The sequence below is a fragment of the Diabrotica virgifera genome, chromosome 6, assembly GCF_917563875.1.
Source record: "Diabrotica virgifera virgifera chromosome 6, PGI_DIABVI_V3a".
Lineage (NCBI taxonomy): Eukaryota > Metazoa > Arthropoda > Insecta > Coleoptera > Chrysomelidae > Diabrotica > Diabrotica virgifera.
The window spans coordinates 20,004,462-20,025,685 of record NC_065448.1 but is presented as its reverse complement, the minus strand read 5'-3'; the positions used below and the strand labels follow the sequence as shown (position 1 = coordinate 20,025,685).

The 21,224-nt window shown below is 34.6% G+C and overlaps 1 protein-coding gene across 1 annotated transcript in view; it reads left to right on the top strand.

Annotated features, from left to right (window-relative positions):
* LOC114330315 (protein Wnt-1-like) overlaps positions 1 to 13,646 on the top strand; it is a 317,260-nt gene extending 303,614 nt beyond the window's left edge. Inside the window, exons 5-6 of the mRNA XM_050654422.1 lie at positions 5,836 to 6,098; positions 6,777 to 13,646. Of these exons, the coding sequence (XP_050510379.1) occupies positions 5,836 to 6,098; positions 6,777 to 6,978 (465 nt within the window). The 3' untranslated portion in view covers positions 6,979 to 13,646. The remainder of the gene's footprint in view (positions 1 to 5,835; positions 6,099 to 6,776) is intronic.
* The last annotated feature ends 7,578 nt before the right edge of the window (positions 13,647 to 21,224 follow it).

The following is a 21,224-nucleotide window of genomic DNA, read 5'->3' as shown; positions in this document are numbered from 1 at the left end:
ATCAACAGGTAGCGAAAACGCGTTCCAAGATTACGGCTGTAATTTTGAATATTTTTTCGAGATATTTGGCACACGTATTCGTAATATAATAAAGAATAGCGGTATAGAGCCCAATTTGAAAAATATATTAATATGTGGAAATTACTCTGTAATTAAATACAATATTTTTACAAACTACTAAAATTTTTTATTTCATTAGTAGTTCCAAAATGACACAAAATCTAGGCATGTGATAAAAAAGTTTATTTGAAGAAAGTGTATTTTTTTGTTCTTCTTAGTGGCGGTACAGGCTCGTTTTTTTTTAATATTGCATTTAATTACAGAGTAATTTCCACATATTAATATATTTTTCAAATTGGGCTCTGTACCACCATTCTTTATTATATTACAAATACGTGTGCCAAATATCTCGAAAAAATATTCAAAATTACAGCCGCAATCTTGGAACGCGTTTTGGCTACCTGTTGATCGCTACTGTATCACCTTAACTCATGGCTGAAGAATCTTAGGGCATAGTTTGGATGTAGTAACAACGAATTATTTAGAGCCGCACTCTCAAAAGTAAAAATCGCTTTGATAATTGCCAACCTTCGAAGCGGAGACGGCACCTAGAGAAGAATGCGCCACCCAGAGAATTATAATATACTCCATTTAATAATAAAAGGCAAAGGAGACGGAAGAAAAGGGTCAGGTCGAAGAAAGACGCCATGGCTTAGAAACTTAACAGAGTGGTTTGAGAAACTCCAGCTTCCATTTTCCGAGCTGCCGCCAACAAAATTACTATAGCCAATTTGATAGCCAACACTCGATAATCGAGCACGGCACATGAAGAAGAAGACATGTGTGAATGATTTTATTCCACTTTAAAATTCCTGAAATTCAGTTACTCATCAGTACCAACTAACCAGCATCTAAAAGAATTACTAAGAAGTGTTGTCACCATTTATTCACTAAGGTTTAAAGAATTATCAAAAGAAGTAAAATAAATTTATAATATTTAAATTTAGTACAAGTAGATTGTACTTTTATTTACACGTGTTCAACAAATATTCTGTACAAAATTCTGTAAAAAAAATTTTAACACCTCTTTTGCATAACGGCATAACTTTTTAAAACGCATTTAATGACGGCTTCTAAAAAATTTCAAATTTCTATCAAAGAATATCAAGGACCTTGGCCACCCCTGTTACAGACGACAATTAGATAAGAATTAATTATTGTTTCATTAGTAGATAGAGATCTAGATCTAGTACTTACCATTGCAATCTAAATCACTTTGAGAATCTGGTTGATGAAAAAATGAAGAAATTTTGGGTATTATCTTCTTCAAAACTTCTTCCTTTTTTTGTTTAATTTTTCTTTTCATCGCTCCACTCAGCTACACTCTTTTTATTTCACTAATTTTTTTCACTTCACAATATTTTCAGAATTTAAAATTTAAACTTTCTGAATCGACTGCACAAATTGAACCTAATAAACCTAATAAACTCTAATAAACCAAACTCAAAAAATAGATTTGAAAACAGATTCAGTTTTTTCAACAACACTTGTTATATAAGCCAAGGGTGACTGGACAATGAAAAAATGGGCTAAGGCTAAACAATAAATAGATTAAGTACACGCAAATATACCCAAAACAATACATATACACACTGTTCCAAATCGTCAAGGATTAAGCGATAACAAAAATTGCAATTTGGCCATTTTACAGTGTGTCACCGCCAACGGTAAATGAACCATGAAAAGTACAAATCATCATCATTCTCTTTGCCTTATCCCTATGCGGGGTCGGCTTCCTTAATTGCATTTCTCCACACAATTCTATCTTGGGCCATATCAATGTTAATCCCCTTTACCAGCATGTCCTGCCTTATCGTCTCCCCCCAGGTCTTCTTTGGTCTTCCTCTCCTACTCCTTCCAGGAATCTGCACTTCAACTATTCTTCGTATTGGGTGGTTAACGTCTCGACGTTGAACATGACCAAACCATCTTAACCTATGCTCTCTCATTTTGGCATCAATTGGTGCCACACCTAGACTTCCCCTAATATACTCATTTCTAATTTTATCCTTCTTTGTCACTCCACTCATCCATCTAAGCATTCTCATTTCCGCCACATGCATTCGCTGTTCCTCTTTCTTTTTCACTGCCCAACATTCAGTTCCGTACATCATAGCTGGTCTTATGGCTGTTTTATAGAATTTTCCCTTCAGCTTCATTGGAATTTTTCTGTCACACAACACACCACTCGCTTCTTTCCACTTCATCCATCCAGCCCTAATTCTACTGCATGCATCTCCATCTATTTCTCCATTACTCTGTAATACCGATCCTAGGTACTTAAAACTATTGCTTTTTACAATCATTTCACCATCCAAAGATACCATTTTATTTGTAGTAGCTCCATCTTTAAATGAACATTCCAAATACTCTGTTTTTGTCCTACTAAGTTTTAAACCTTTTTCCTCCAGAGCTTGTCTCCACTGTTCCAGTTTTTGTTCTAAGTCTCTTTCACTATTTCCTACTAACACGACATCATCAGCATACATTAAGCACCATGGAATGTTACCCTGTATTTTCGCTGTTATTTGGTCCAAAACTAATGAGAATAAATACGGACTAAGCACAGAACCTTGATGCAATCCTACTTTCACATGAAATTTATCAGTCTCTCCCACACCTGTCCTAACACTAGTCGTTACTCCCTCATACATATCCCTCACAATCTTTACATATTCACCAGGGACTCCTTTCTTATTGAGTGCCCACCAAAGAATCTCTCGAGGAACTCTATCATATGCTTTCTCAAGATCAATGAATACCATATGAGCGTTTGTTTCTTTACTCCTGTATTTTTCCATCAACTGTCTTATAATGAAAATTGCATCTGTTGTTGATCTACCCTGCATAAAGCCAAATTGATTCTCGGATATTTCGGTCTCTTCACGTATCCGTCTATCAATTACTCTTTCCCATATTTTCATGGTGTGGCTAAGCAGTTTTATAGCCCTGTAGTTTGTACATTGTTGTATATCTCCCTTGTTTTTGTAAACAGGTACCAGTATACTGCTTCTCCATTCGTCTGGCATTTGTCCAACTTCCATAATTCTATTAAATAGACCTGCTAGCCACCTTGTTCCTGTCTCTCCCAATGCTCTCCATACTTCCCCAGGAATATCATCTGGTCCTACCGCTTTTCCTTTCTTTATTTTTTGAAGCGCTTGAGCCACTTCCTCGTTGGTTATTTTGGTGACCATTGCTGCTACTGTCTCCGTTGACTCTACAGGCTGTCTGTCAAATTCTTCATTTAATAAGTTGTCAAAGTACTTTCTCCATCTCTTTTTGACATCCCTTTCGTGAACTAGTATTTTATTATTTTCATCTCGGATACATCTAATCTGATTAAAATCTTTTGCTTTCTTTGCTCTCTGTTTGGCTATTTTATATATCTTCGTTTCGCCTTCCCTGGTATCAAGTTGATCGTATAGGTTTGAATACGCTTCTGCTTTAGCTTTTGCTACTGCTACTTTCGCTTCCTTTTTGGCGACCATATAGTTTTGAAGATCTATGTACGATCTGGTTTCTTGCCACTTTTTATATAATTTTCTCTTCTCTTTTATTTTTCCTTGTACTTCATTTGACCACCACCAAGTCTCTTTATCTTCAAACTTCTTTCCTGACGTTTTCCCAAGTATTTCAATAGCCGTCTCTCTAATAATATTGGCCATTTTTCTCCAAATTGTGTTAGGGCTTCCTTTCATATTCCAACATATTTTTTCTACTATTCTTTTCCTGAATAGACCTTCCTTCTCATCTTTTAGCATCCACCACTTGATTTTTTGTGGTCCTCTCCGATATTTTTGTTTAGTTTCGCTTTTTACTTCGATGTCCAGAACAAGCAGCTTATGTTGTTGGCTTACTGTCTCACTAACTATTACCTTGCAGTCCTTGCATTCACGTATGTCTTCTTTCCTTATCATGAAGTAGTCTATTTGGGATTGATGTTGTCCACTTTTGTAGGTAATAAGTTGAGTTTCTCTCTTTTTAAAGAATGTGTTAACAATCGCCATATCCAATGCTGTTGCTAATTCTAGCATGTCATCTCCAGCTTCATTTCTAGTTCCAAAGCCTATGAAACCTATGAACCATGAAAAGTACCTAACTTGAAAACAAAAATAAAGCTTCTTTGTTGTTATGGAATAAGGCGGCAAATGGATATACAATATACATATTATGATTTACAATACAATATTATAGATAAAGACTCCATTATACGAAAAGGTCGACATCCAAACAATACACTGTTTCAAAGCGTTTTATTAGGGAAATTGTAGAATATTTTGTTCAATTTTTTCAATGGAAGTTTTGTTTCGACATGCAGCGCCAAGGTCCGGTATAATATTCCGGATATCGTGTAGACATAATACCGAAATATTATTTTAACGATATAGGTACACTTCTCCAAGAAATTAACGCACCACCCATCTTTATTTATACGTCCATGGCACCACCTTAAAAATGAGTCATTTTTAATGTCTCAAATTTCCTAAACCTGTTGTTATTTAAATTTAAGTGATTTTTTTTAATATTTGGTCTTATTCTATTCTTTATAAATATCGCAGTAATAATAGATATTGTTGCTAGACAGGTCAATTTTGTCAGTGTATACCGGGTGTACCAATCAAACTGTGTTTTTTCTCACTCTGTGGAATATTCTAGCATTATGCTAACTTATTATTCTAGCATGCAATAATAGCATACTGAAATTAAAGCCCAACTAAAGCCTCATATTTTCGTAACATTACGTTTTTTTATTCATTCACTTATATTGGATAATAAAATAGTTATGTACTTTTTTAACTATCCATGTTTTTCATCAATACAGAATGTTTTTAAATATAGTCTGTTCGCTAAACTCAGACGCAACTTTCTAGATATTTTAGTCGGTAATTTTGAAAATTTTAGTAAAATTAACAAAAAATAATTACTAAATAGTTAATAATTACTAAATAGTTAGTAATTTTGCAAATTTTTGCAAAATTGGCAAAAAACAAAAAAATTATCGACTAAAATATCTAGCCAGTTGCGTCTGAGTTTAGGGAACCGACATAAGTATGGCAAACTTTAATGGGTAATTCTGCACGAAAAACTAATGACAGTTTACTTCATAAACGTTTACTTTATAAATGCTTTGTTTACCAAATAGGGAGGGGTTGAAATTTTTCTTACAAACTGACGATTTATTTATTGCTCTAAAATCGGCTGAAATACGCAAATGAAATTTTGTGGGTTTTAAGAGGTAGTTTTAACTTTAGTTAGTTAGAACATAACAGCGATCACTTTAGATCGTGGGTTCAAACCCCACCCGGTGTCAGTTGTTTAGATATTTATTAATTTGGCTAGTCTTTACTATGGCTATGATATTCAAGCTTAAAATGTACCTCTCTGTTACGTTGTTCTAAGATATGCAATAGGCTAGTGGGCAACTGCGAGACTTGCAAGACTCTTGCTGCAAGACCAAGACCAAGACTGGGAGCGCAATACCAAGACCAAGACCAAGACCAGGTGTACTGCCGCAAGACCAAGACCAAGACTGTCTAAGTCTCGTCTTGGTCTTGCATTTGGGCAACACTAAATTTGACCCTGTCAAATGCTTTCTTAATGTCCACGAAACATAAATATGCTTTATCGGTGTATTCTAATGACTTTTCTTGAACCTGTCTCATTATAAATATAGCGTCGGTGCATGATCTTCCCGACCTAAAGAAATTATCATGATTTACATTATTAAATAAAGCATACAAATTTATTTAACAAAACTTTAAATCTTTCTAGAGTGTCCGCTCCAGAATGCAGCGTACCTGCAAATGTCACGGAGTCTCCGGGTCCTGCAGCATGCAGATCTGCTGGAGACGACTACCTCCTTTCAGAAAAGTCGCCGAGGGCCTCTTCCAAAGGTACGAGGGCGCCTCGCATGTTAAATTTGTCGAGAGGCGTAGGAAAAAATTGAAGGCAGTAAGTCCGGATTTGAAGAAGCCCATCAGGACTGATCTGGTTTATTTGGACGACTCACCGGATTATTGTGAAAAAAATGAGACGTAAGTAAATCTTTATAACTCTATAGATTATCACGTTTTGTTTTTTTTTTTATTGATAGAAGGTAGCTTTTGGAAAACATGTATATGACATGATCGTAGACCAATGACACTGTACATCAGTTGACGTACAAAGCTATCACAGGTGTTAATGGAGTTGAAACGAAAGGTATCAGTATATACATGCACGCCAAGGAGAAACAACAATTAGTACTTGTTCTGGGCTAGAGATGAACGGATCGATCAATACTCGATCTGATACGGAACAATCAATACTTGGTCGCAGCGCTAGGATGGTTTGGCCTTAACTCAACACTTTAAGATCGGGTTTTGGAGCTGTTACTACATCAACACTTTAGCAGAAGTGGTTAGCCTTCAGTCAATATCCATGGGCCAGTGGAGTTGTTACCAGATCAACACTCCGGCAGAACTCTCCTTCTGTTGTGGCGAAGCTCGTTTTATATCGTTACCGGTGATCCACCTCCGCCATGAGCACTTCATGGTTTTGGTTGTCTTTTTACCTGTCTTTTTAGGCAATGATATTAAGCTAACATTAAGTTTCAAGACTTTGAGATCTATTTTAAAAAGCTTTTGAATATTTTACATAACTAAAGCTTTATATAAAGTTATTCTACTTTTTACATTAAAGCTGTGATATTAACTGATTTTAAATATTTGCAGATTAAATATCCTCGGTACTCACGGAAGGATCTGCAATCGAACGAGCCATGGAATGGACGGTTGTCGTCTTCTGTGCTGCGGAAGAGGCTACCAAACTAGAGTAAGGGAGGTGGAAGAAAAATGCAACTGCAGGTTCGTCTGGTGCTGCAACGTTGTATGTGATATTTGTAGGTCGAAACGGGAAGAGCACGTATGCAACTAGATCTAATCTGAAATTTGTGTATATTTGATTTTTGACTGATGATAAACAATAGCGTAAATGTTAGTGAAATGTTGACGATTTAAGCATTAAAATTTTCAGGGTTTCCTTAGTTTCATATTTTTTCATTTTGTATAGTTTAGGACTAGCTTACGATATACTCTTTCCCTCTTTTTCCTAACGTTGCTCTTTTGATATTTTACAGAAGATTTACAGCAATGCCTGAGATAGTTTATAGTATTATTGAAACATTCACCAACACAGCTTTTCACATTTTATAAAGGGCTCAAGGTTTCCAATCAGAATATATATACACCTCAGTCTCATCTTCGTATAATTTAGAAGGTGAGAAATATGATCTAGTCTTCCATTTTTTTAAGGCAATGAATATTATACACAGGCCAACAAATACAACGTTGACTTACATTCACGTTCAATGATATAGAGTTATTATCCATAATTTTATGTGTTGCATATATGCAACAGATACGTTACCCTAGGTAAAAATTAAATTATGCAGCTTTGAAACATTCATGAAGTAAAATGAACCTTATTTTATCCATAACAATTTTTTATAAGCATCCATCCTCTATATCCGGCAGGATTCCTCTATATTCTATAGCACTCCTCTAATCCGCAGGTAACTTTCATCCGTATCTAAAATAAACTCTTCTTCTGGCAGTGGATGCTCTAATTTTGGTGCTGTGATTAAATGCTTCTTCAGGTTTCAAAGGCAGCTTGGCAGTCTCCATCCCAGCAGTAATCTCTTGCTTCCTCTGTAAGTCGCGTTAATGGCTTAGCGATATCTGCAAAATTCCTAATCAACCTCCGATAGTAACTACATAGCCCCAGAAAACTTCTCACTTGATGTTTGTCAGTCGGCTCTGGGCATTCCTTAATTGAATCGATTTTTCTCTTATCCACGGTCACTCCTTCTTTGTTGACTATATGACCTATATAATATTGACTTTACTTTAAAATAGCTGGCACTTCTTTGTGGTTAACATCAATTAGGTAGCTAAGTCGATTAAAAACGTCTTCTAAATTCTGCAGATGGTTTTCAAAAGTCTCCCCCAAGACGATTATATCGTCTAAATACACTAGACTTGTTTTCCAAGATAACACTTACACATTTTTCATAAGCCTTTCAAATGTTACAGGAGCATTATAGAGTCCAAATGGCATAACGTTGAATTGCCACAATACAGATCTTGTGGTGATCTTCTCTTTATCTACTGGGTCCATAGCATCACCTTTATAAGGTGCACACAATCAAATAGTAATAGTAAATTTTAGCCTAGAATTACCAATTTATGGAAACAAAATGATTACTGCATAAATCGTCAAAGTTTTTCACTAAACCTTTCAACTTGACTGCTTTCCCCGACAGATTACATTTTGTATGTATCGAATGTATGCATATGTGAATAGTGTATGAATGTTCATGTACAGATATGTGCCAAAGTATATTGCCAATAATCATGTAGATATTTTAGTATGTGTGACGTTCTTTCCTATTTATACGATGTAACCAGCTTCTTCGAATGACGAACTGCAATGTAAACTCTGCACTTTTATATATTCCTAACGTAGATACATTATTTGTAAGTTGTCTTCAAGAAGTATACGACTATGAGATCTTTTGTTACAAAAGCAGTTTTAAATATATTAAATTCTTTGTGGTTTTCATACGCTTTTCTAGCTCGAGGCGCCTCAGTCGTTTCAATAAATATAATAAACCAATAATAATAAACGATGCTTTGTAAAGAAAGGAGGAAGGAAAGAAAGATTTAGATTAAATTCGATTCGGAGCCACCACCATCGGCTGACCAAGGTTTCTGCTTTTCAGCATCTTCAGAGCCGCCTGTTGTGTATCCCGAAGCGAACTGAATCCAGCCAGAGCCGGATTTAAGGCAGTGGGAGCCCCTGGGCAGAATTGGTGTGGGGCCCTACCTCCTACCATTAAAAATAATCTGTGTTATATAGCCTACTACAGGGTTTTCCCTTTTAGAAATAAAAAAAAATGTTGATTTACTTTTGTAAAAATACATTTTTAAATAATAAAAAATACAAGAGCTGTATCTTGTTACAGTAACATATTAAAAATAAACATAGTAAGATGTATGTCGGACATGTCTAGTTGCTTTAACATATCGTGTTCAATGCTCATTATAGATAGATGATTCAAACGCTCTTGGCCCATCGTAGACCGAAGTCGATTTTTAATTAGGTAACTTAAGTTTTGAGAATGATCTCTCTCCACTGCAGTTAGTTAGCATCAGAACTAAATATAAACGAAGTGTCACCTCAACGTCTGGAAACGCATCATTCACATTATTTTCTTTTAGCAGTGGGTACATTTGACGTTCTTTACTTATTTGATGAGCCGATTTCCTCTTTAAATGAATTTAAAAATTCTACAAATTGTACCAGTTCGACACCTAGGTATTCATCTAAATCATAGCTGTAAATGTCGGTAAGCTTCAGTGAGAGAGCTTCAATTTCATTGGGAGTTAAATTTTACAAATGATGTAAAAATCCATAATTGGAATGAATGGATTCATATACAGAAGTCTCTGACTTAAATAGGAAATGAAGTGATCTATAATAGTGATAAAATTTTAAGTCCTAAATTTCTCTGATGTTGCCATTTCAGTATCTGGAGATGTTCCAGAATCCAGTGGAGTCAGTCGAATATTCCTTAAAAGAATATAAATTCTTTAAGTGATCTAAGTGCCGCCATACCTGAATTAAGGGCAATATTTGGATTTTGGAGAATACGACTTTTGCTGTTTGTCCTATCCAAGATTTCATTCCAAAATCGCTACGAGTTTTAAATTGTTGCTCATCGTGTACTGAAATTTTGGATAATGCTCCTTTAATCTGATTATTACCTTTAACTAGCGCTTTCGCTGCATCACTTCTAGATGACCATCTAGTAGTATTTACTCTTTTAGGAGCAATAATATTTCTGCCACGGTCGGCGTTGCTCTCGAGACCCAACTTTTAAACATTCGATTAACAAGTTGTATCTATGTATATGTAGAGGAAGTGAAAAATACATATTGTTCTTCTAATAAATCAAAGAATGCTATGGCAGCAGGACAACACTCAGCTGCAGCTTTTGCAACTAAATTTAGAGAGTGGGCGGCACACGGAATCCACAACGCCAAGATATTATGTTCTCTAATTTTAGCCCGAACACCATTTTATTTTCCATAACTGACGCGTTGTCGTAGGACTGTCCCCTGCAGTTTTTCAAATCGATGTCATGTTCTTGCAAGAATGTCATTAGATAATTAAATAATATATCTTCTGCTCTATAACCGTGATTTGGGAAAAATTTGAGAAATATCATAGTTAATTGGTTATTAAAAATTTTTCTATGTGAATAATGTGCTGATTTTTTACGTTTGACGTTTTGTGGGGCCCCCGGAATGTGGGGGCCCCTGGCAGCTGCCCAGCCTCCCCCTTAAATCCGGCCCTGAATCCAGCTGTCGAGCTATGCATATTAATAAAATATTAAATGCGTACGGACGCGGCTTAACACTGATGATGGATTACCTATTAATCCGAAAACGTTTTGTTTTGTGATGTAACCCTTATTGGGGTATTTTAAATATACCTTTTACAAAGAATCTTGTATTTTTTTATTCTTTTTTCTATTTGGTGTCCATTCGTTTATACACTGTACGTTATATTTTCTTCTGTCTTCGCTCCTCTTTCGATCTCTCAGAGAATTCCCTGTAATTATTCGTAGTACTCTCATCACCGCTGTTTCCAGTAGTCTTTGTGTTGTGGCTGTATCTGTATCGGGTCTTGTTTCTGATGCATGTATCATTATTATTGGTCTTGCACTGGCTTTATAAATTCTTTGCTTCATCTCAGTGTTAATATGTCGGTTTCGTCATATGGTATTATTAAGGCATCCTGTTAGCTTTTTGTACTTGATTTGTCGCTTCCTTGACCAGGTTTCCGTAGCTGGAAACTGCAATTCCAAGGTATTTTATTTCCATTACTTTTTCAAATTTTTTTTTGTATCTAATTGGTTCTTTACTGGTTACTATTGCTTTAGTTTTCTGAGATAAAATTGACATATTGAAGTCTTTTGTTCTTTTGTTAAATCTGTGGACTAATCTTTGCAGACTATCTTCATCTTGGGCTATCAATATTGCGTCGTCTGCGTAGCAGAGTATTTTTACTTCTTTGTTTCCCATTCTATATCCTCTTCCTTTGTTGACGTTTTTGATGACGTTGACGTCCATGATTAAATTGAAGAGCACATGCCTCACTGAGGTTCCCTGTCTTATTTCGCTGCCTATATCTATAGGTTCTGTAAGTTGTCCATCTATTCTGACTTCCATTTTGTTGTTTTGGTCATAAAACGTTAAATTTATAATAAATTCACATAGTCGTATACTAAATCGTTTATACAAGAAGTCGTTTATACAAGAAATCTTCCTCGAATGTAATTGATTTATTTGTACATATATAAATCCACGTTTTATAAGTTCTTATAATTGTCATAGGATTAACAGTATCTTTAAGTGTATAAAATAGTACCTATGTGGATACAGAATTTGTAAATTGACGCTTGTAGGTTAAGTTGAAATATTCAGGTTGACCAGCGAAAAAGAGATTTTTATACTTAGGTACAGCTGGTTCCAAAAAAAAACTGATACGACTCTTAAAGTGTATTTTGTAGAAAATTGAGCAGTGTATTTTGAAGGATAAATACTTATTTACATACTGTCACTGTCACTGCCAAATCTTAAAATTTGTCAGATAACTTATTCTGTTCAACCTCAAAAAATGGCTCCACATGCTGGCAAAGAACTAAAATCAAGAATTGTAACGAAATTATAGAAGATGGTTGGTCACTATCTGCCGTAGCGAACCATTTTAACATAAGCAGAACAACCGTTTTTAATATTAATAAAAGATGTAGAGAACAAGAAACTCTCGAAGGAAAGCAAGGTTTGGGAAGAGCTCTCTGAAAAAGACAATTTCATAGTTCCTTTCACGCATATGGACCGAAGACTACAAGCTGTTATCACTGCTGATGGAGATATTAAAAAATATTAATTTTATTTTTGCATGCCTAAATTTAGTATAGTTTTGGTCTTCCAGACCCTCGCTTTTTATGTAATCAATTATTGTTTGTTTGTTTATTTTAACTGACTTTGACAGTTTGTCATAATAAATATAATAATGTCATACCAATCAAATAATACCTACTCAAAATAATCAAATCTTACTGAGTCGTATCAGTTTTTTAGGAACCAGCTGTACATAAAAATAGTTTTTATTTTATTAATTAAAATTTTTCAACACTATCATTTGATTGCTCATTACCTTTCAATGTGGGGACAAGATTATAATTGGGACTATTCAGAAAAAGCTAACAGTAAGATAACAATCGAAAAAAAAAACATGAAAAATGTAACTTAGCTAATATTGACATTCATTGAAGAAGAACTCAAATGTATTAACGAAAAATCTATTATAAATAGAATAAATTGGGAAAATGAAAAACGAAAAGTGTTGAGAAAGGCGAAAAACAGAATTATAAATCATAAGAACCAAAAGGAGAGATAAAATATAAAATGGAAGGTAAAAACTTACGGATAATACCATATGATAATACCATAATAAAATAACGAGCGATCCACAATTATTGGGATCAAAGCTATCCGTGCAAAAAATTACGATGTCTTGTTTTAATCAGAAAGACCGCCGGAGTGTGACGTCACGGCCAACTGCGGCTATATTCAGTATTGTTATGATCACTGTTCCAAACAAAGAATAAATATTGAAAACACGTTGAAAAGATACCCAATCTCAAGACCTTTTAATTCGTATAAAGTTAAAATTTTGCTTCCCCTGCTATTTTTTATGTTCAATTATAGTGTTTTTTAAGTTGGCGTACGTACAGTGACAAGTATCTGTCAACGTTGACGTAAACTGGAAAGTATATCTGAATTAATAATAGACATGCATTGTATAGCTATCTCTGTCATTCAGAGCCACCTATGGTGACAATAATTTTGGATCACACGTTATATTCTAAAAGGGCAGGCGAAAAATTTCGGCTCCATTGCTTTTTAAATGCATTCATTTTTTTCGAATCCTGAGATAATTTGAAAAATTAAAACGCAGAATGAAAGATTACGATATTACCGAGGGCCGAAAATCCCTGAACACTTCTATGTTATTTTAACAAGTTACAGGGGTAAAAAAAAGAAAATTTAGTTTGATTTTAATTTCAAATACTTCATTCAAAAGAAACTTTTTGTTTATTCTAAGGGAGTCTTTCATTCTGCGTTTAAATTTTTCAGAAAAATTTATTAGTTTTTTCAGGATTCGAAAAAAAATGAATGCATTTAAAAAGCACTGGAGCCGAAAATTTGCGCCTATGCCCTTAAATAAATTAAGTTTATTTAGCAGGTCAAAATTAATTTGAGAATAAAACCAAATAAATCGCAAAAATTTTGCTGTGCAACCTGTTTATATAAATACTTCATATTATAATAAGTTCTTACGTGTAACTATTTAGGTTATTTCTTATTTTTGTTAATATATTGAGTATCTAATTTTCTATACTTTTAACTTAATCGTATTTGTACAAAATATTTACTATTAGAATGTCCATATAATTATTACTTTTTAAACTTGAAATTTTCTTGACTCCTAAAACACCAGCACAATTTTATTTATCAGCCAATTTTGTAAATAGAACAGTAGAACACATAATATTTGTACTTAACTTTCTGGTACTCAGAAGTTTCGTTCTGACTTTACTTTCAAAAGACAAGCACAATACGATAATTTATTCGAAACGATATTTTAATCGAATCGAACTAATTTAAAAACTCCCTACCTACGTTTTTTCCTGTTCAACTAGACCAACAAAATTCGAATCGTGTAGAGAAGCTCATCTAGATACAAGCGCCACTGACGTTCGATTCGAGTTTTTCATTTGCAGTGACAAAATCGAATGTAAATTTGGACGTATCGGGTAAAATTTTCGAACGCGATAATACGATCGAATCGTCTGAACGCGCTTAAAACCATGTGCTTAAAACTGAGCAACTTGGCATTTTTATCGATTTGAACAAACATCCGAAACCGTACTGTCTGTTAGTTTATTGCTTGATTTGATTTTTGTTATAGCTCATTTTAATGTCTTTCTTTTTTAACTAGGTCCATTTTCCGTTGGAATTTACCACGATGAGAAGACGGGGTTGTGAATTGCAAATTTTATAATTCCCTCTTGTCTTCTTTGCAGCATCCATCTGGTTTGCAATTTTTAGAAGCCGTGGAGGTGTTTAAATATTTTATTAGGTTGAAAACTTTGACTTTTATTTAGCAGATGCCGCTAGGCACCTACTACCATCACGTTAGTTGCAATGCGGGGACTAGCTGACTGAAGATTTTAACTTGGGTCAGAGATAGCAACCTATGCCTCTCTGATGAGCCTCTAAGAGGCGAAATCGTCGATTAGAGTGCTGGTTTGCGCTCTCTGAACTAAGTGAAAATTAAGGCAGTTTTGGCTTCGCATTGTAACTGAATAAAAATGGTATACATTTTTATTTCCTTTCTTTTTTGTTGGAATCTGCTTATGAACTTTTTCTATTATTTATTTTACTTACTTGATGGCAGAATTTTTTTTCTATCTTTCTTTAAATGTAGTACAGAATAATTATTGTATTAATTACGATAGTTTATGTTGTACCTATTGATGCTAAAATATGATAGCACAAATTTAAATAGTAATTCAAGGTCCAAATGAAAATCTTTAAGACAAAGAATTAGTAAGTGTTGAGTTCGGTTTTTTACTATTTACTACTACATCTGATTTCAGTTCTTCCCATAAGAAAAATTTGTAAATTTCGGTATTCTTATGCATTTTCTTCTAGAAACTGTTGTGTAAACTTTCAGTTCTCCATTATCTTATAGGTATCGAGGTGTCTTACATTATTGCTTTTATATCTTTATTTGTTTATACAGATGTGTCTCTTATATCTGTGTGTCTATAAATGTATCTATGTAGGGGAGGGGCTTGTACCTTGGGCCACCCCATGTTTCTTTTAATTTGCTCGCGAACTGTCTGTGTTTCTTATCTCAAGTTCTTCTACAATCGTGGTCATTCTGTGGTTAGTTGTTGAACGTGATTAGAAATCATTTGCGACTATCGTAAAAATATAGTGTTTTATTTCGTGAAAAGTAACTATTTATAGGATAGATTAATTTTTGTGTTAACAGATATCGTAAATTAAATCAAATGGTGTGTATGCCTATACTAACAGGTAGTTAAACAACATAGTGAGAAATATAACAAAACTGTTTTATAAGGTTAAATTCACATTTATTTTCTTTTTGGCCGAGTCTTTTACCTTGACCCGCTATAACGGCTTGTATTGGACCGTAAAACATTAATGGGAAAAAAGAAGACACATTTTTATGTTGCACAAGTAACTGCTGTAAGTCCCCATTTAACGGTCCAGTATCTGAAGAGAATTCTGAACAGCTACAAATTTTCTGGCCCAAGTGGTGAACAATTTGACATTGACATTGAAGAGTAACTTGAAGATTGAAACTTAAACCACCAAGTCAGGCTGGGTTGTCTGAAAGGCAAAAAGGAGTACATGTGTTTGACTTAGATTTTGAGAGGTTCATTGTTAAATAACACAATTTTTTATGTATATTTTTAAAGGTTTAAGGGTGGTTCAACGTACAAGACTACGTGTTTCAAGGTACAGTACTGGTTTGTACCTTGGACCAAATTAGCTATAATTAATAAAATTTTAAAAAATGTGTTTGGTTTTGTATTATTTAAATGGCCTTTTAATATAGTATATATACTATGGTGTGTAAACTACAAGTTAGTCCAAAAATGTTTCCTTGAAATTTGAAAACTTAAAAATAATTGAGCTTAGAAAAATCCGGTTCAAGGTACAAGCCTCTCCCCTACACATTTATATGTCTGGTCATTAATTTCATTATGTTCTTTTTTGTCATCACATCTGTCTATTTTTTTCTATTTCCTTTTAATCATCATTCAACCTTCGTTTGTCTACTGGACATAAGATCTCCCTCATAATTTTCCATCTGTTTCAATCTCGTGGCTCTTGCATCCAATTCCTAGGACAACGTCTCATCATCAGTACCTGTTGGTGGATGACCTCTGCTTCGGTAGGCATCATTGTCTTGGTCTCCATTCCAGTATCTGAGTTAACCATCTGTAATCTGTCATTCGAGCTATATGACCTGCTCAGTTCCATTTCAGTGTTGCTATTTTCTCCACTGCTTCAGCCACTTTTAATGGCTCTCCACTCCATCCACCTTTTAATATTATTTAATAATATAAATTGGCTGGTAGATAAAATACACTCGCCCACTTAGTTTTAAAAGACTCTGCACTGATATTAACGACTAACTAGTGATAAATTGTTTGCGAAAAAATTTATAAAATGTTTTATAATCCCTATTCTTTGATGGTGTCGTAGACGATTTAAGATAGTCGATTTTGTATATAATGACATAATGTTGTAGGGTTCTTCGGGAATTGATGTAAAAAGCAAGAACACCACAGAAAATAAAAACTGAAACTCATTTTAATGTATAAATCTCATGCTAACAATGACACGTTAACTTTAAATAGCTATAAAGAAATAATAGATCTACCAGAAACTTAACATGTGTTCACAAATGACCAGTACACTATTAAAAAAAACTTACTTTTCGTGTCCGGAACACCATCAACTTTAAATTCTGTACTTCCGATGGTTGGTCACACTGATGGCCCTGTCATTTGCTAAAATTAGGTCTTCTTTTGTGCAGGTCTTTATCATCTCTGTGCATGATAGCAGATTGTGACTATTCTTGACCGCGCCACAGTCGCAGGTATCGTTCTCCTGGTATCCCCATTTTTTTTCAGGTTACTAGCACAACGTGAAACGCCGGTTCTTAGTCTGTTTAGTGCTGTCCATGTTAAATAAAGTAAATTGAGATCTTAGTCTACTTGGCTGGTAGTAGGTAGGTATAATACTAATAGTCATACAAGGAATTTTTTTTTATTATTTATTAAATTAACAATGCACCTAATCTTAAGACTAACCAGCATTTTACATTTAACTTAATCTACTACTGTACTGTCCTAGGTATTCCCAACGGTTCACCTTAGAAATTAATAATTATTGTTGCACACATCACTGTTGTGGCTAGGTTCACTGTCCGAATTTAAACTGACACTGACATTTTTATAGATTTATCACTATCACACAAGTTCAAAAGGTTTGGTGCGTTTGAGCCTGCGGACTAGGTTTTGATTATCTAAAAGTTCTAACACTTCCCTGTTTGTATGGTTGTGGAGTCGTTTTTCGTGACCCTTGGCAATCTTCTTTATTTCTTCTTTGATTGTTGCTATACGAAGTTCCCGATGTAGGTCTTTGTTGCGGATATACCATGGAGCGTTGACTATGTTTCTTAGTATTCGGTTTTGGACTCTTTGAAGGCAAGCATAGTTACTCTCACTAGTACAGCCCCATAACTGTAGACCATAGGACCATACTGGTTGGAGCATTTGTTTGTAAACTAATACTTTGTTTTTGATTGTAAGTTGTGAGCTTCTACCTAATAACCAATATAACTTCTTGTACTTCAGTTTTAGTTCTTCGGTTTTCTTTCTGATATGTTCCTGCCACTTTAATTTGCTATCCAAATGTAGCCCTAGATATTTAACTGTTTTCTTGTACGGAACGATTTTATTGTTTATTCTAACTGGGTGACTATTTATTCTTTTGTAGGTGAAATCGATATGGGCAGATTTCCCTTCATTGATTTTTATGCGCCATTTATTATTCCAGGTGTTTATTTTGTTTACTGCATTTTGCAGGTGTCTAGTTGTTTCTTCGAATGTTTCACCGACTGCTAGTATTGCAGTGTCGTCTGCAAATGTTGCCAGTTTAATATTTTCTGTAACAGGTATGTCACAAGTATATAATAAATATAGTATGGGTCCCAGAACACTGCCCTGTGGGATTCCTGCGTTAATTGGCCGTAATTCTGAATATTCGCCTTCCTGTTTAACTCTAAAAGTTCTATCTTCCAAATATGATTGTATTAGATGTACAAATTGGATGGGAAGATATCTTTTTAATTTTAGTAACAAGCCTTTGTGCCACACTTTGTCAAATGCTTTTGCTATGTCTAGAAAAATAGCTGAGCATATTTTATTCTCCTCCAGAGATCTCTCTATAATATCTGTTATTCGATGAATTTGGTCTATTGTTGAATGTTTATTGCGAAATCCAAATTGGTGGGAAGGAACAATTTCCCTGTGGTCGAGTATAGGTTGCATTCGTGCTAGCAATATCCTCTCAAATAGTTTGGATAAAATTGGTAGCAGAGATATTGGTCTGTATGATTCTACCTTGTTGGTTGGTTTCCCTGGTTTGGGAATCATGATTAATTCAGATGTTTTCCACGTTATTGGTACATATTGCAACCTGAATACTGCATTTATAAGGTTTGTGACTTTTACGATGGCCTTTCTAGGTAATTGTTGTAGTATTTCTCCTGTTATTAAGTCAAATCCTGGAGCCTTTTTGGGATTGATATTGTTTTTGATTACGTTGGTAACCTCTTTAGGAGTAGTAGGCTTTATTACGTCTTGATCAGTATTGTTCAAATCAATTTCAGTGCTTTGATCATCTTCGTTTTCGGCTTGATGATTATTTCCCATTTCGTTATTTTGGAATACATTTTCCAAGTATAAAGCGAAAAGATTTGCTTTTTGTTTTCCATCTCTTGCCCATGTTCCATTTTCTTTTCTAATCGGCGGAATCTGTTGCGTTGGTCTATTTATTCTTTTTGTACATTTCCACAACGAGTAGTCAGTGGTTTGGTCATCTGTCAGATCATTTAGGTATTGGTTTACTGATTCATTTTTAATTAAATCTATTTCCCTTCTTAACTGTTGGGTGAGGTTGTTTAATATATTTTTATTTTCTGCAGTTCTGCTTTTTTGCCATGTCTTCCTGGCTTTTCTTTTTCTTTGCACCAGTTCTCGAATTTCTTTGGGATAATTTTGTCCTTTGGTTTTTCTTATAATTTGTTTGGTATTATTCCAAGCTGCTTGTTGTATATTTATGGTTAGTGTCTCTGTTTCTTCATCAAGTTGTTCATTAGTTTTGATTGGTACATTAAGCTCAATTCTGTCACTTAACTCCTGTCTAAAGCTAGACCAGTCCGTTCTCTTATTGGTTAATGTTGGGTTATTTTCTCTTAGTATTATATGCTCACTGATTGTGAGTAGTATTAGAGAGTGATCAGAACTGGGACCATCAACTTCTTCTATTTTCATAAAATTTGTTGCAACTTTTCTTGAAATGAAAAAGTCAATTAAGTCTGGTATTTTATTTTGATCAGTGGGCCAATATGTTGGTTTTCCAGTTGAGTGCCATTTACCGTTTATCTTTTCTTTTGCTGCATGTAGTTCTCTACCCTTTGTATTGGTTAACCTTGAACCCCATACAGTGTTTTTAGCATTAAAGTCTGCACCAATAATAAATTTTTCTCCAAGCGTGTTAAGCAAATGGACATAATTTTCTTTTTTTAGATTGTGTTTGGGTGGAAAATATGCAGCTGCTATTGTTACTTCATATTTTTTTGTTTTGACACTTATACTAGCTGCCTGGATGGCTTCAGTCTCTATATTTTCTCTTTCGAGGTGAATTAGATTACTCTTAACGATTATTGCTGCTCCTCCACTAGCTGTGTTTCTAGGGTGAAGAGCTTGATATATTTGATATCCTCTCAGTTTAATATATGTTTGTTTAGTGAAGTGTGTCTCTGATATTAAACATATATCGATTTTTTGGTTATTTAAGGTAAACAGCATCTCCTGCTGATGTTGCAAGAGGCCGTTTGCGTTCCAATGTAAAATTCTTAACTCTTCCGCCATTTTATCGTCTACTAGTTTCTATGCTATTTAATCTTTCTAGGATTTTTTTATTGAATTCTTCTTGATTGTTCATGCGTTCTATTAGTATGTGTAGCATGTTTGATATCGAATTGAGATCATTCTCTACTGGTTGTTTTGGCTGGTTAGAGGCTATTTGGGCATATGTTTGATTTTGGTTAACCTCTCTTGGATGGATTTGCGTAGGATTCTCCATGTCTGCTGCCTTGTTTTGTAGTTTGGTTGTAGGTCTCTGTTTGTTTCGTAATTTTTGAAGAGATATAGCAGTGGTGCAACCTCTATAACTAGCTGGGTGGGCACCACCACAGTGTATGCATTTGGGTTCTTTATCTTGTGGCTTCTTACAATCTTTTGTTAAATGTTTTCCGATGCATTTTACGCATCTCGGTTCTCTTCTGCAATAATTTTGTGTATGTCCGTACTCTTGACACCGTTTACATTGTGGAATCAAATTCGGTTTTCTGAAAGCTTCTATCGTCACTTTCATGTTTAAAATTTCGGTAATTTCATACACTTTTTTTGTATTTTCCTCTTTACTAAAAGTAAGTGCAAAAAGTGGCAGTGGCGATTTGTCCTTTCCTCTTAGTAATTGGGTTACGTTTTCTATTTTATATCCCTTATTTTTTAGGTCTTCCGTTATGTTCTTAACTTGGCAAGTTTGATGCAGTTTTCTTGCAACCACTTTTAGAGGTCTATTTTGTTTATCTTCAAACGAATACCATTCGAGATTTGTGTCATTTAGAGTCTTGGTTAGGTTTCTGTAGCTATTTTCGTCTTTGACATTAATTTTTATATTTCCACCTGCAAGCATGCTAGTTTGATAAGATATTTGCTTACCTGATAAGTGGCTGACTAGGGTGTCGTATTTTTCCAATTTGTTTATAATGACTGGTGGTGGTTTACGTGCCGTTTGTGTCTCATCTGGTTTACTTCTCTGTTGGTGGGAGTGGGGCTGTACTTCCTTTGGGGAGTTGCTTATCTTCCTTTTTTTTGAATTTTGGACTCGAATCCATTCCGTTTCTTTACTCAGTTCTTCGTCGTCTGTGCGATATTCTATATCTTCATTGTGCTGTTGTTTTTCTTCGCCTATCTTCTTTTGTAGGGTATCTATTTGGATTTTCATTTGTTGTATGACGATATGTAGATTTTCTCTTTCTTGTTTTTCCTGTATCCAGGCGTTGTAGAACATCTGCTCATTTTGACTTCTGGCTTGATTCTCAGTAAAGAGCACTTGATTTTGTTGAAAAAGTAATGTTTCACTTGA